General features: G+C 31.7%; 2 protein-coding genes across 3 annotated transcripts; both read left to right on the top strand.

Moving 5' to 3' along the window:
- Positions 1 to 261: 261 nt before the first annotated feature.
- LOC112737899 (pentatricopeptide repeat-containing protein At2g20710, mitochondrial-like) lies at positions 262 to 2,308 on the top strand. The gene is made up of 2 exons (XM_025788050.3): positions 262 to 681; positions 865 to 2,308. The coding sequence occupies exons 1-2, from the start codon at positions 385 to 387 to the stop codon at positions 2,173 to 2,175; spliced, it is 1,608 nt and encodes a 535-aa protein (XP_025643835.1). The 5' UTR covers positions 262 to 384; the 3' UTR covers positions 2,176 to 2,308.
- Positions 2,309 to 5,816: 3,508 nt separating this feature from the next.
- LOC112737900 (pentatricopeptide repeat-containing protein At2g20710, mitochondrial) lies at positions 5,817 to 13,038 on the top strand. 2 transcript variants are annotated; one of them, XM_072211561.1, is made up of 5 exons: positions 5,817 to 6,440; positions 8,812 to 9,225; positions 9,401 to 10,810; positions 10,931 to 11,537; positions 12,270 to 13,038. In XM_072211561.1, the coding sequence occupies exons 2-3, from the start codon at positions 8,929 to 8,931 to the stop codon at positions 10,673 to 10,675; spliced, it is 1,572 nt and encodes a 523-aa protein (XP_072067662.1). In that variant the 5' UTR covers positions 5,817 to 6,440; positions 8,812 to 8,928; the 3' UTR covers positions 10,676 to 10,810; positions 10,931 to 11,537; positions 12,270 to 13,038. The 2 variants fall into 2 exon arrangements, with proteins under 2 accessions (XP_072067662.1, XP_025643836.1); XM_025788051.2 differs by lacking the exon at positions 5,817 to 6,440 and having other exon boundaries at positions 8,746 to 9,225.
- The last annotated feature ends 1,537 nt before the right edge of the window (positions 13,039 to 14,575 follow it).

A 14,575-nucleotide genomic window follows, 5' to 3' on the forward strand; every position in this document is an offset into this window, starting at 1 on the left:
AAATCAATATACAAATATGTATTAAACACGTGTCAATATTTTTACAATATATAAAATATATATTGAACACCTTTTTTATATATTTATAATACTATAATATGTTTCAAATATCAATATTTAAACAAAATATTATTTTTATCTCTATATAAAAAATAATTTCTGACTAATACTAAGAATATTTTTAGATTTATTTTCCAAAATCATTCACCTTTTCCTTGTAAAGTTACGTCAAATTACAACTTTGCCACTGACACCAAATGCCGTTGCTCACGGCTCACTTCGCGGTATTCACAAACTCGCAAGATTCCACTACTCTTCCAAACGCTCACTCTGAAACTCCATTGATGAAGAGCAAAACTTGCATCTCTGAATTCCGAATAAGAAATGGTAGTACTCAGCCGTCTGAAATCCGCTTTACGTCTTCTTCCTCGTTCTTCCGTGACCTACGCAACCTCTGCCTCTTCCACCTCCAACCTCTCACCGGCGAAGAGGAATCAAAGCGCCTTCGTTTATGTCCCGCAGGTTTTGTACCGTCGGATCTTCCATGTGAGAGATCCAACTCACCCGACTGTTACGATTCTCGAGCAGTGGGTTCAGGATGGCGGAACTCTTAGCTACGATAAACTGCTAGTGGTTATCAAGCAACTTAGATCACGCAAAAGATATAAAAACGCACTCGAGGTATCGTCATCATCATTAATTACTAATTAGTCGTTAATTAATTAATAAAAATATTATTTATTCGAACTTTAGGTTGAATCATGATCTAGCTGCAAAATGCGATTCAAATGTTAAAGATAGTAAGATACTATGTTTTTCTGGGTTGAGTTTTGGGATCTTTGTGAAAATGAACCGTGTTTGCAGGTATCATTTTGGATGTCTGAGAAAGGATACTCTGAATCTGGATCTGCAGATTTTAGTTTAAGACTGGACTTGATTGCAAAGGCTAACGGAATAGAAGAAGCTGAATCCTATTTTGATAGCATTCCGAAAGACTCAAGAGCTGCAGAATGTTACAGCTCTCTTCTTAATTGCTATGCTCAAGTTAGGGATGTGGATAAAGCTGAAAGGATCATGCTGCAGATGAAGCATTTGGGTTTCGCAAGGTCTACTATGGCAAGAAATTCTTTGCTTAACCTCTACTATCAAACACAAAACTATGACAAAGTGGAAAATTTGTTGCTTGAAATGAAAGAAGAGGGTATTAAATTCGATAGATTTACATTCGCCACCTTGATTAATACATATGCGGCCAAATCTGATATAGAAGGAATCGACAAACTTCTTGCACAGTTAGAAGATGATCCATCTTATTCCCAACATGTAGATTGGTGGAGTGTTTATGCTGTGGCAGCCAATTGTTATGGAAAACTCGGGCTTTGTGATAAAGCTTTTAACGCTTTAAAGAAATCAGAGGAGCGCCTGAGTTCTACAATCTGGAAAGAGGCCTTTCCTTACCTTATGACTCAATATGCAACAATAGGGAAGAAAGAAGAAGTGACGAGGTTGTGGAATATTTATAAGATGGATGGGAAGTTACTTAAAAGAGACTATTATTCAGCTGTAATAAGTTCATTTCTCAAGTTGGATGACATTGAACTTGCCAAGAGTATCTTTGAGGAGTGGGAATCTAGAAACCGGTATTTCAGAAATTTCCTTATTCCGAACATGATGATAGCAGCTTACAGCAGAAAGGGCAATATGGAGGAAGCTGAAGCCATTGTTAATAGGACAATCATGAGGGAAGGAAAGCCAAATTTATGGACTTGGTCAGGGCTCTTGCTTGGATATATTCCACAGAGAAATTTTCCGATGGCTGTTCGATGTATGAAAGAGGCAGTTTCTATCTGTGAAGTGGGCTGTAAGTGGAGGCCGCTACCAGAATCCTTAGCTGCCATTTTTCAGTACTTGAAATTTAATGGAGATATGGAGGAGACAGAGGATTTGATAAGGTTACTCAGCAGCAAGAATATTATCTCCCTTGATGTTCATAACAAGCTGATGAGTTGGATTAAGGATGTGGAATCAAATGTACCTGCAATTGATGTGCTGGGAGGCGATTCACATAAACAAACAGGTGAAATTTCAGAGCCAGAGGAAGATTGGAACAACCTGACTTCTACTTTAGCCATCAATAAAATGTTAAGGGATGACTGTCAATTAGGCAAATCATGAATTATGGTTTACATTTGGTGTACACATCTTTTCAACAATGAAGTTTAGGACCAATTAATGTAGGTGAATGGTTCATCAAAAAGGCTGATTCTGAGTTGGTATGTTTTATATATCACTCTTAAATTTTCTAAGATGCTTCGTTTCAAAATTGATAGAAAAGTAAAAGGATGGGACATCGGTATTAAGTAATAACTTATGGTTGAGGAAGTTTGGGTTTGAAATATTTGATGGTTGATTCGTGGTAATAGTTTAGCCACCAAAATAGAAAACAATATGTTACCAAAAAAAAAAAATATGGTAATACTTTTAAGTAATTTTTAAAAATATATTTTTAAAGAAATATAAATAATTTTACATTTAAATATTTTATGTAAAAATATCTTTTAATTTAACAATTATATTTAAATATAATAAAATAAAAAAATTATTTATTGCATTAAATTTTTTTAAATAAATAAAACTTTTAAAAAGTGTAAGTTATATTTAAAAATAAATATTTTGTTTTTTTAATATTTTTATTTTTACTATTAAAAATTTACTAAATATACTAAATTTTTTAATAGTTTAATAACTTTCAAACAGCATATAATTAGCCTTGTTAAATCACGGAATTTTTAAATTATTTTTAATATCGAAGTTGGAATGGTGTAATACTTATGTATTATAATAAAATAGTGTAATACGCTGTTATCATGCCGAAATTTATCTAAATTAAAAAACGTGACCAACGATTACTGTAGTTTGAATCTTTTAAAGAAATAGTTACTAACGATTCTTATAAGGTTAAATATGTGACCGTATTGAGAGAGAGATTGAAAAAGAATGGCTTCGATTTAAAAAAAAAGATTGAAGGAGAATGTTGCTTTAATCAATGGCCATGATCTGTCCAATGATGATAAATAACATGAAGGCTTTGGGAATTATGACTAACGATTCCTATTGAAGTTGTTTGTATAGTGTGTCATCGTGCAGTCCACACCTCTTCGCATCAACAATTTCATAGTTGTTTTTAAATTTTTTTTTTTTTTTACTTTTATTATTATAATCTTCTCAATCGATATTCGGATCGAGTCAAGTTCTTCGACAGTATAAGAAAATTGTTTTAACTTTATATACAGCTCAACGATAAATACCAGTGATTGAATTTAAATGTATATTGAGAACATTTTTTGTAAATTTGCATTATTATTGATGTATATTGTTCAAAATTGAATGAACTCACCGAATACTAATATAGAATATATGTATAGAATATTTGTCATCCTTTTTATAGTTTATACAAATTTATATTTTGAAAAATAATACTCTTAATCTCATCGAACAATATCATAAGAGAAATGACAAAAATACAAAGATTGTCACACATAAATATTACACCTTTAGGTGTTCTAATAAAATTTGATCATCACAATAGATTTTTAAATTAACGACAAAAATTTAACTAACTTTTACTAAGCACATAACAAAAAGTAAAAAAAAATTTACTTATGGCAAAGAAGAATAATTATACGGTTAGAGGAGAGAGAAGTGGCATGGAAAGAGAAGAACGTAGCGCCTTATATATAGATAAGTTTTTTTGAAATCATTAGCTACAAGGGTATTTTTTAAATATTTTAAAATTCTTCTAGTAAAAAATTACCGATAACAATGTTTTTCAAAGATTCTTCTCTATAAAAAATGTTAAGATTATTTTTAGAGAGTTTTATTTTTTAAGATTCGTCAATCATAATTTCAATTTGGCTTTTTTTCTACTTTTAAACTCATGATTTCTATTTACACTAACTATCTCTTATATTAACTGTTACACAAAAATATGATAATATTAACATAAATCACACCTCATTTTTGCATGAAACTTTTGAATAAATAATATAATTATTTTATTTATGGACATATGTTATTTATAGCTTATTTACCAATTTGTATCTTTTTATTTATTTCGTTTACATTATAAATGAATTAAGGTTGCATATATATCGTTTACAGTGTAAAGGATAAGCCACGTATCGCCTTGCACGTATTACGTTTGCACACGTGTTGTGACACGTGGGTTATCTTATTTACACGGTAAACGATATATGTACAATCTTAATTCGTTTATAGTATAAATAAGATAAAGTTTAGACACGCCTATATAAGCAAGTCCAGTGACGAATTTAAAAAATTTTAATAGTGGGGGCAAAATATATATAACATGATAATAATTTTTATAATAAAAATATTATGTTTACATAAAAAATTAGTTATTATATTATCTATTATAAATTTGTATATAAATATATATATTATTTAACTTATTTTCAATGTCTATTTTGTATTTCAAGTTTTATTCTATATAATACGTAGCATAATTATTATTATTATAATTATATTCTGTTATGTTTTTAAAATATCTAATTACAAATTAAAACATTAAAATAGTAATTTAAATAATAACATATACTTTAAAATTTAATTTTTATATTTCATATTTTGAAAAGATTGAATAATCTTTTCTTTGACAATATAATCAAAATGTGTCTTTTTCATATATATATCGTTAAATAATTATTTAAAAACTCAATTTTCATACAATTAGCTCTTAATAATATTCATAGGAAAAAGTTCATTCAATTAGTGTAGTTGTTATGGAAAAAACTAAAGCTAATTTCAAAAGAAGAAACACTAATAGATAGATAATATTCTTTCGAATCAATTTTTAAAAAAGAACACCGAACTTATTTAAATTTAAAAATTGATAATTATAATGGACATCTAATATGAAATTTTCAAATTGATTATCAAGTGTCAAAAGTTGAATAAAAAATTATTGTGGAGTCAAATTTAATAATTTAGTGAGGACAAATAAGTATTATTATATACTCTTCAATAAAGTTCCAAATTGTAGTGGAGATATTTGTCCCGTACCAATAGGAGTGGATTCGTCTTTGAGCAAGTTGTTTACAACACTTCAAAGGTCCTTTTTATTCACTCTTTTTGCTTCATTACTACCTTTTTTGACGGCTTTTTTCATATTTTTTGAGATACTCGAACATTATGGCACTCTCAGATGCACGAAATTATAATATCAACTGTCTGAATGTGACATGGCACATCATGGGGCGATCGATTTTTACGTTAGTGTTGTTGTTTTTCTCTTTTAAATAAATAAGCATATAGTTATAGTTAGAGTACTTTTATAGATTTAGTATTGTCATTCATGATAAGAATAGATTATGTTTTGGTAACATAAAATAAGTTAATTGTCGAATTAGCTTTTGTTAGGTGGTAAAATATATTGGTAGTAAATTACTCTACTAATAATTAATTATAATGTTATTAAATAAAATTTTTAAATGTGTAATTTAGGAATTTAATTTTTCAAAAAATATTTATTAATTATTTTAATATATTTTGAAGAATAATAAATTATAAAATGTGAAATAAATGTTTATTGTGTTTTTTTTCAAAGATAATTTAATTTAATTTCTTTAAAAAAAAATAACAGTGTCTAAAGAGAGACAAATAGTAACAATTGGGGATGTTCCACTAGGTATGACTTAACTGGAAAAAAAAAAAAAAGAAACATGGCTAAAGAGATAACGGAGCTAAACGTGGAAAGGTATGTTTAGTCCATAGCTTTAGATACGTGGTATCGCGACACTGCCTCAACTATCTTTTCTACTATCGTCTTCTTTCCTTCAAAAATTATTCTATTTCGAGCTTTTCAAAGTTCCTAGCAAACAACCATAATTCGAGCAGTCTCAGCAATGTCGGCTTGGTTATTGGCGGTGACCCGTAGCCACCACGACCGGAAATCAGGAGATCCATTTCGAGCAACAGTCCCAATAATAAAGAGAGAGTTCCAGACCATAACAGCAAGGCCACAACAAAAGAGACAGCAAATGATTGTTTTATTTTCCAGTTTATATCTTGAACATAAAGACGAGGTGTTTGCAAATCTGCAATGAATAAGATTCAAAATAGATAACCTTTCATGAATAGTTCCTCATGTAAATATTTGTAGCTTGGTTTAAATTTTTAATGCCCAAATCTGCTTCCAAATTTTTTGATTTTGCAACAAAGGAGAAAGTTGCTCAGTTGGAACATGATAAAAACCATAAACTATCGCATACTCAGTAGAGACATCATATTGTTTTCGTTTATTCCAGTTTCATTGGAGCTTGTCAACACCATCAGCATTCAGAGGGGTGGAGAGGATACGGGTCGCGATTTTCGAAGGAAAAGTTTTTTCTATCTGTTCTTGCTTTCATTGACAAATCACTGTAAGTAAATCTTTGACCCAGTAGATTCTTGTATTTGTGTTGTTACTGTGATTGGAAATAAATAGGTATGGAGAAGGTAACCAAATATCATGCCATATACAAACATTGGAACTTGAACTTATGCTCCAGCTAATTTCTTTTTCTGCAACTTTTCTTCCTTTTAAAAGACTTTATCAACCCCAAAAAGGTTGTGAATCTTTATCAATTGTCAGTATGGTTGCATAACGAAAATATTTTTCTTTTAGCATTCGAGCCAATAGAGAATTTGGACCAGAAACAATGGTATCTCCAATTATAGCCCCTCTGGGGTGTAAAATATATCTTTTCTCACCATCCCCATAGTGTATGAGACAGATGTATGCATTTCGATTAGGGTCGTATTCTATGATTATGATTCTACCATATATGTCTTTTTCATTCCGGCGAAAATCGATTTTTCCCGGAAGTCCACAGAAAAATTATTGCTAATTGTCCGAAATGTGAAGCAAAAATATTTTGATAAAGATTCAGTTTTCTGTTGAGGTTTATCCTGTGGAGGTACTCAAATTGGATTAGTGATCGATTTCTAGGTTTCGCCGTAAACCTAATTGGTTACTTCATAGTGACACTCCAAAATTACTTTCATAGTAGTGCCAAATTATGTGCTCTTAGATATTTAAAACCCAATCTAGGGGTGTATATTGGTCGGGTGAAACTGGGTTTGTCATAACCTAGACTCGACCCTAAATATACACCGGATCTATTTTTTTTAGATCATAACCCAGTCATAGACCCGATGAAACCCAAATATTTTTGGACCACAATTATACCAAGTCCAAATTGGGTGAAAATCGGGCCTTTAAAATTTTAATAATTTATAAAGAAATGTATTTATGATACACTTGTTTATAAAAAAGAAACTTGTTATTGAGAAGTTGATATCCATATTTGAACTTGAATTTGTCCATAAATTTTAACTTGATGCTTTTTTAATCTATTTTCTAATTCAATAAGTGTGATTTAAAATAAAATAATAAGCTTATAATTAATATAACATAATATTGGAATTAATTTAAAACATATATATGTTTTTTAGTTCTCTTAAGATGCACATGGGTCAGGTGAAGCCGGGTTCACCTTGACCCAGACCCATCCCTAAATAATGATCGGGTCTAGTTTTGAGACATTTATCCAACCCTATACCTGGTGAAATCACACCAAATTAGCCCCTAAAATGTTCGGGCTCGGGCTAAATCTTCGTGCCGGGTCGGGTCATGTACACCCCTAACCCAATCCTCCTTCTTTCTTAGGCCTGGACATCATATCCTCGCTAATCCACGCCATTTTGCGCTCTAAACCTTTTCGATCCCACTAGAATTGCATCAATATCCTATGCATCTTCTCCAATAATGAATTTGGTAATTAGAAACAAGATAGAGTATATACCGAAATTGCTTTACCAACTACTTTAATGAGTACATGCCGTCCACCTGTTAATAGGAGATTTCTTTTCCAAACTTGGACCTCTTTTGAACTTTATTCTTAATGATCCTAAAAGTCGCTTTCTTCGATCGTTGGACCACTGATGATAGCCCTAGGTATTTATCCTGGGCATCCACATGTTTAATATTAAGAGTAGTAGCCAATTCCCATCGAGCGTTGGTAGGTGTGTTCCGACTGAAAAAGATAGCAGACTTATCGAAATTAACTTTGTCCAGTAGTTATTTCATAGTCATATAGTAGAGTCAAAAGGTTAGAACATGTCTCCTCTAAAGCCTTACAAAAAAGAATAGAATTACGACAAACAATAAGTGATTAACACTTGGACTTCTCTTATGAATTTAGATCTTTTGAATAGTCCTGTTTTGCTCTGCTTTATGTAATAGATAGGAGAAATCTTTTGTTCCAAAAAAAAAAAGATACTGTAACAAAAATTTTCTTGACGAATACTCTTTGTTGGCCTAAAAAAACTAAATAGTTGACTTTCTACTAGAATAGAATAAAAAATTTATCTAAAGACAAAACTTATTGTCTCCATGATAAACTATAAGAACTTCCATTCTCTCTTATTATAAGCTTTGTTCATATCCAATTTTATCATTTCTTGTCTTCTTAGTTTTTAAATAATACATACATTCATGAATAATGAGATTATTATAAAAAACGTCTACTTTTTAAAATGTTTATTATGTTTTTTATGTCTTTATTTCAAACTTAAATTTTTTTATTTTAAATATGATAAATCATTTACTTTACTGAATATTTATCGTAATGTTGTTAAATAAATTTTTTAGATATTTGATTTATAAAATTAATTTTTCTGAATAGATTTATGCATTTAGGCCATTAGGGTATGTACTTTGCCACTGAGACCAAATGCTGTTGCTCACAGCTCAATTCGCAGTATCCAGTATTCACAATATTCCGCTACTCTTCCAAACGCTCACTCTGCAACTCCATTGCTGAAGAACAAAACTTGCATCTTGCATCTCTTAATTCCGAATAAGAAATGGTAGTACTCACTCGTCTGAAATCCGCTTTACATCTTCTTCCTCGTTCTTCCGTGACCTACGCAACCTCTGCCTCTTCCACCTCCAACCTCTTACCGGCGAAGAGGAATCAAATCGCCGCCGTTTATGTCCCGCAGGATTTGTACCGTCGGATATTCACTGTGACCGATCCAACTCTCCCGGTTGTTACGATTCTCGAGCAGTGGGTTCAGGATGGCCAAACTCTTACCTACGATAAACTGCTATTCCTTATCAAGCAACTTAGGTCACGCAAAAGATATAAAAACGCCCTCGAGGTATCGTCATCATCATTAATTATAAATTAGTCGTTAATTAATTAATAAAAATATTATTTATTCGAACTTTAGGTTGAATCGTGATCTAGCTGCAAAATGCGATTCAAATGTTAAAGATACTATGTTTTTCTGGGCTGAGTTTTGGGATCTTTGTGAAAATGAACTGTGTTTGCAGGTGTCATTTTGGATGTCTGACAAAGGATACTCTGAACCTGGATCTGCAGAATTTAGTTTAAGACTGGACTTGATTGCAAAGGCTAAGGGAATAGAAGAAGCTGAATCCTATTTTGATAGCATTCCGAAATACTCAAGAGCTGCAGAATGTTACAGCTCTCTTCTTAATTGCTATGCTCAAGTTAGGGATGTGGATAAAGCTGAAAGGATCATGCTGCAGATGAAACATTTGGGTTTTGCAAGGTCTACTTTGGCGAGAAATTCTTTGCTTAACCTCTACTATCAAACACAAAACTATGACAAAGTGGAAAATTTGTTGCTTGAAATGAAAGAAGAGGGTGTTAAATTCGATAGATTTACATACGCCACCTTGATTAATACATATGCGGCCAAATCTGATATAGAAGGAATCGACAAACTTCTTGCACAGTTAGAAGATGATCCATCGTATTCCCAACATGTAGATTGGTGGAGTGTTTATGCTGTGGCAGCCAATTGGTATGGCAAACTCGGGCTTCATGATAAAGCTTTTAACGCTTTAAAGAAATCAGAGAAGCGCCTGAGTTATACAATCTGGAATGAGGCCTTTCCTTACCTTATGACTCAATATGCAACAATAGGGAAGAAAGAAGAAGTGATGAGGTTGTGGAATATTTACATGATGGATGGGAAGTTACTCAAAAAACAGTATTATTCAGCTGTAGTAAGTTCATTTCTCAAGGTGGATGAGATTGAACTTGCTAAGAGTATCTTTGAGGAGTGGGAATCTAGAAATCGGTATTTCAGAAATTTCTTTATTCCGAACAAGATGATAGCAGCTTACAGCAGAAACGGCAATATGGAGGAAGCTGAAGCCATTGTTAATAGGACAATCATGAAGGGAGGAAAGCCAAATTTATGGACTTGGTCATGGCTCTTGTTTGGATATGTTTCCCAAAGAAATTTTGCGAGGGCTGTTCGATGTATGAAAGAGGCAGTTTCTATCTGTGAAGTGGGGTGTAAGTGGAGGCCACTACTGGAATCCTTAGCTGCCATTTTTCAGTACTTGAAATTTAATGGAGATATGGAGGAGGCAGAGGATTTGATAAGGTCACTCAGTAGCAAGAATATTATCTCGCTTGATGTTCATAACAAGCTGATGAGTTGGATTAAGGATGTGGAGTCAAATGTGCCTGCAATTGATGTGCTGGGTTTAGATTCTCATAAACAAACAGGTGAAATTTCAGAGCCAGAGGAAGATAGAAACAGCCCTGACTTCTGCCTTAGCCATCAATAAAATGTTAAGGGATGACTGTCAATTAGGCAAATCATGAATTAGGGTTTACATTCGGTGTACACATCTTTTCAACAATGAGGTTTAGGACCAATTGATGTAGGTGAATGGTTCACCAAAAAGACTGCTTCTAAGTTGGTATGTCTTATATATCACTCTCTTAAATTTTCTAAGATGCTTCATTTCAAAATAAATTTAACAACCTAATAAGATTCAACTGGCTTATAATTTGTTTTGTTACGTCGGTGTTTAATTCAGCTCAAATACGGAGAACCACTTCCGTTTATTCAACCAAACCCAGCTTATCAACGTGGTTGCAGCCACAGCCGTTGCAACGCGGCCTCCTTCAGTTCCATCGTCAATACTAGCCTCTGCTCAGCCACATTGCTTCTTTAGTGTCACTTTACACTGTTGTCTTTCTTATTTGTCTCTCTCTCTCTCTTCTTCTTCCTCAAGCTTTTGCAGATGCTGCTTCTTCTCCACTATAACCTTTCTTCCTGGGCTCTAGATTAGATGTGTTTTGCTACACAAATCCTCCACATTTTGCGTAAATCGTCTCAATTTATAAAACGAATTTTATTTCTCGCAATCCCTACTCATCCCTCACAACACTCCACCACCTGCAACCTCTTAGCTGTCAACAAGGAACAAAGCGGCGTCATTTCAGTCCTGAGGACACCGTTTTTCCAGAAGCTTCCTTTGCGCGACTTGTACTGTCGGATCTTTACGGCTCCTGAATTGACGTCCTCGGTGGTTCCAATCTTCGAGAGGTGGATTAGGGATGGCGGAACTGTTAACTACAACAGACTTCTATCTGTTATCAGGAAACTCAGATCACGCAGAAGATATAGAAACCACCGTCGAGGTATTGTTTTTGCTACTACTAATACTTTTAATAGTTAATTAAATTAATTAAATTTGTGGATTTTTTATTCTTTTATTTATTTAATCACAGTATAGGATGAATTTTGATCTAGCTGCATAATGCGATCCAATTGGTGAGAATATACATGAAATTTGAGCGCTATTAGTGAGATTTCAACTAGAAGAATTTTAGATATTACTTGATGATAGATTTGGCTCTAATAAAAATTTGTTGATCCAAGTGGTCTGAGGCTTGTTTGTTAGCTTTAAATAAGGTCTTGGGTAAGAGTGTTATCTACTTATCTCAAAGTTGAGGAATTTGTTGATATTGGTTGCAGGATAAAAGACAGAGTGAACCTTACTTCATAATATGTGTGATTGAAACTTGAAAGTATTCACTGGGAAGTGTTTTGCAGAATTGCAGGTCTAATCTTTGTTAAAAAGGACTAATGAATTGCATTCATAGGGTGTCATTTCTCATTGTTCAATTGACAATTTTGTTCAACGATAGAAGAATGATATATCTCTGTTTTGATTCCCTGGGAGTTGTGGGTCAATTTGATTGTGTGACTAAGATTCGAAATAATGTTTCTTTTGCTCGGAGTTATGGGATTCTATAGCCGTATCTTTATTCATCTGTTATTACAGCAACAAACTTTGCATGTCAGTAGATGTGTTGACTTCTTTATGCCTTTCATTTACCTTCTATGGGTAACATGAATCATTTCTACAGGTGTCGTCGTGGATGTTGGAGAAAGGGTTTTCCCAACATAAATCTGAAGATCTTGCGATAAGACTAGACTTGATTGGGAAGGTTAATGGACTAGACTTGATTGGGAAGGCTAATGGACTAGAAGAAGCAGAACATTCCAAAGTACTTAAGAACTGGAGAATGTTACAGCTCTCTTCTTAATTGCTATGCCCGGGATGTGGATAGAGCAGAAAGCATCATGGAGAAGATGAGAGCTTTGGGTTTTGCAAGGTCGATTTTGTCAAGAAATGTTTTGCTTAATCTCTACTATCAAACACAGAACTATGACAAATTGGAAAATTTGATATGTGAAATGCAAGAAGAGGGTATTAATTTCAATAGCTATACATTTGGTACCCTGATTAGTGCTTACGCTGCCACTTCTAAAACGGAGGGAATTGGCAAGCTTCTGGCACAGTTAGAACATAATCGGATTCGGTACTGGCATTTAGATTGGACTGTTTATGCTATTGCAGCCAATTGTTATAGGAAACAAGGACTCTCTGATAAAGCTTTTAATGTCTTAAAGAAATCAGAGAGGCTCATAAGTCATAACTAACAAAAAGAGGAGGGTGGCCCTTACTTTCCTTATGCTTCGATTTTGTTGCTTGGACGTAAATTTGCCATCCAATACCTCGAGTTGTAGTGATTAGGTTTATAGTTACTATGTTGATATTCAGCGGTTCTATGAAGATGTTTTCGTACTCAAAGTGGTTTATTTGCCAAAATATAAAATTGATCCGTAATCACATATTGACTGAATTCAGAATTAGGTATTAACAAATGCGATCAATAATTCTCTGTTTTTGTATGTTGGGTTTACATAAAGCAATCTATTTACGAGTTGCGCTACCAAATTAAAGATTTGAAATTTTACCCTAAAGTATAACGTTAAATGCTATGTACGAAATGTCCCAAAGAATATTAATCATTTTTGTTTAGCGACTAATTGTGTGGAAGTAGGAGAGTTCTTAGGTGGTGAAAGTATAATATGGATCTTGATTCTTGAAGGACCAGGTAAAAAAATTGAATTTGCTGAAAAAAGAGAGATCGGTTTATAAATAGCATTTTGTAGCAAAAGAAGAATAGCAAAAATTGACATCTATTCTAAGCCTGCACACCACACATGTCAAATCCTCCCCCTTTCCTGTACAATTTTTAAAACTCCAATCACCTAAAGGAACTATATGTATTAACCACATCTTCTCATCATTATAATTAAATTTTCTTTCTTTCTTCTTAAAATAATTAAATTTTTTATATATTTTTTAATTTAATTTTAATATAATATCAAATTAAATATTTTATACATATGTTTAATTATGTATTATAATTAAAATATTTTTTCATATTTTATCTTTAAGTTTGATTATTTTATACTATTTTTTTACTCAGAGTCTTTGTTTTTAAAATAAAAACTTATTTAAACGTCTCATAAATATAAATTATTTGTTAATAAGTATTCTAATAATTTTTTATAGAAAATAAATTGTGACAAAAAATAAGATCTTTTTCTTTAGTTTTTTAATTATATTTGAATGAGTTTCAAAAAAGAGACTTAAAAAATAAAAATCAACTTAACTACTACTAAATTATACTGTTTCTTGTTATATATTATATATTACGTTTTTTAAATTATATTACATAAGCATATATTATATTCCTAATTAATATATATAATCTAAAATATTTAATTAATTTTATTATTATTTTATGTTCATTTTTTAAAAATTAATTGTCTTTTTAATTGCATAAAATAATTAAAATAAATATTAAATTTTATTAAACATCTATAAAAAGTAAACAAAAATACTTTTATTAATCATAAAGTATTTACTTTTTTAATTTATAGATAACTCCGTAATTTAAATAGTATTGTGTTCGCGATAATTTTTCAAGAGCTTCTACTTCTAATGGTACTTACAGCATTAGCAATGGAAGTTGGTTTGCCAATGGTGTTTTAAACATTGTAGAGGGGAAAAAATGAAAATTACCTCTTTTTCATAATAATAATAATAATAATAATAACTTTTTTTTTGCTAATTTTTTAGTGAAGCAATTTTCTGGGATTTTCTAAATAAAAAAGTATAGGTAGACAACAATATTGTTGAACAATGTGAATAATGAAGTTAAAAAAATAAATTAATCTCAAAATTAATTAATGGCATGAGTAATTAATAGGAAAAATTATTCTAAAGGACCGTTAAGAAGATTTAATTATTAAAAAGGACTTTTAATACCAAAATTATTAAGAAGGACCAAATCTTTTTATATAATATTTAAGAAGA

The sequence above is a fragment of the Arachis hypogaea genome, chromosome 13 (genome assembly GCF_003086295.3).
Source record: "Arachis hypogaea cultivar Tifrunner chromosome 13, arahy.Tifrunner.gnm2.J5K5, whole genome shotgun sequence".
Lineage (NCBI taxonomy): Eukaryota > Viridiplantae > Streptophyta > Magnoliopsida > Fabales > Fabaceae > Arachis > Arachis hypogaea.

What these genes read in the sequence shown, in the direction of transcription:
- LOC112737899 (XM_025788050.3), top strand. Translation starts at nt 385, where the DNA reads ATGGTAGTACTCAGCCGTCTGAAATCCGCTTTACGTCTTCTTCCTCGT. An exon ending in GATATAAAAACGCACTCGAG is followed by an intron (nt 682 to 864) that starts GTATCGTCATCA and finishes CCGTGTTTGCAG; the next exon opens with GTATCATTTTGGATGTCTGA.
- LOC112737900 (XM_072211561.1), top strand. Translation starts at nt 8,929, where the DNA reads ATGGTAGTACTCACTCGTCTGAAATCCGCTTTACATCTTCTTCCTCGT. An exon ending in GATATAAAAACGCCCTCGAG is followed by an intron (nt 9,226 to 9,400) that starts GTATCGTCATCA and finishes CTGTGTTTGCAG; the next exon opens with GTGTCATTTTGGATGTCTGA.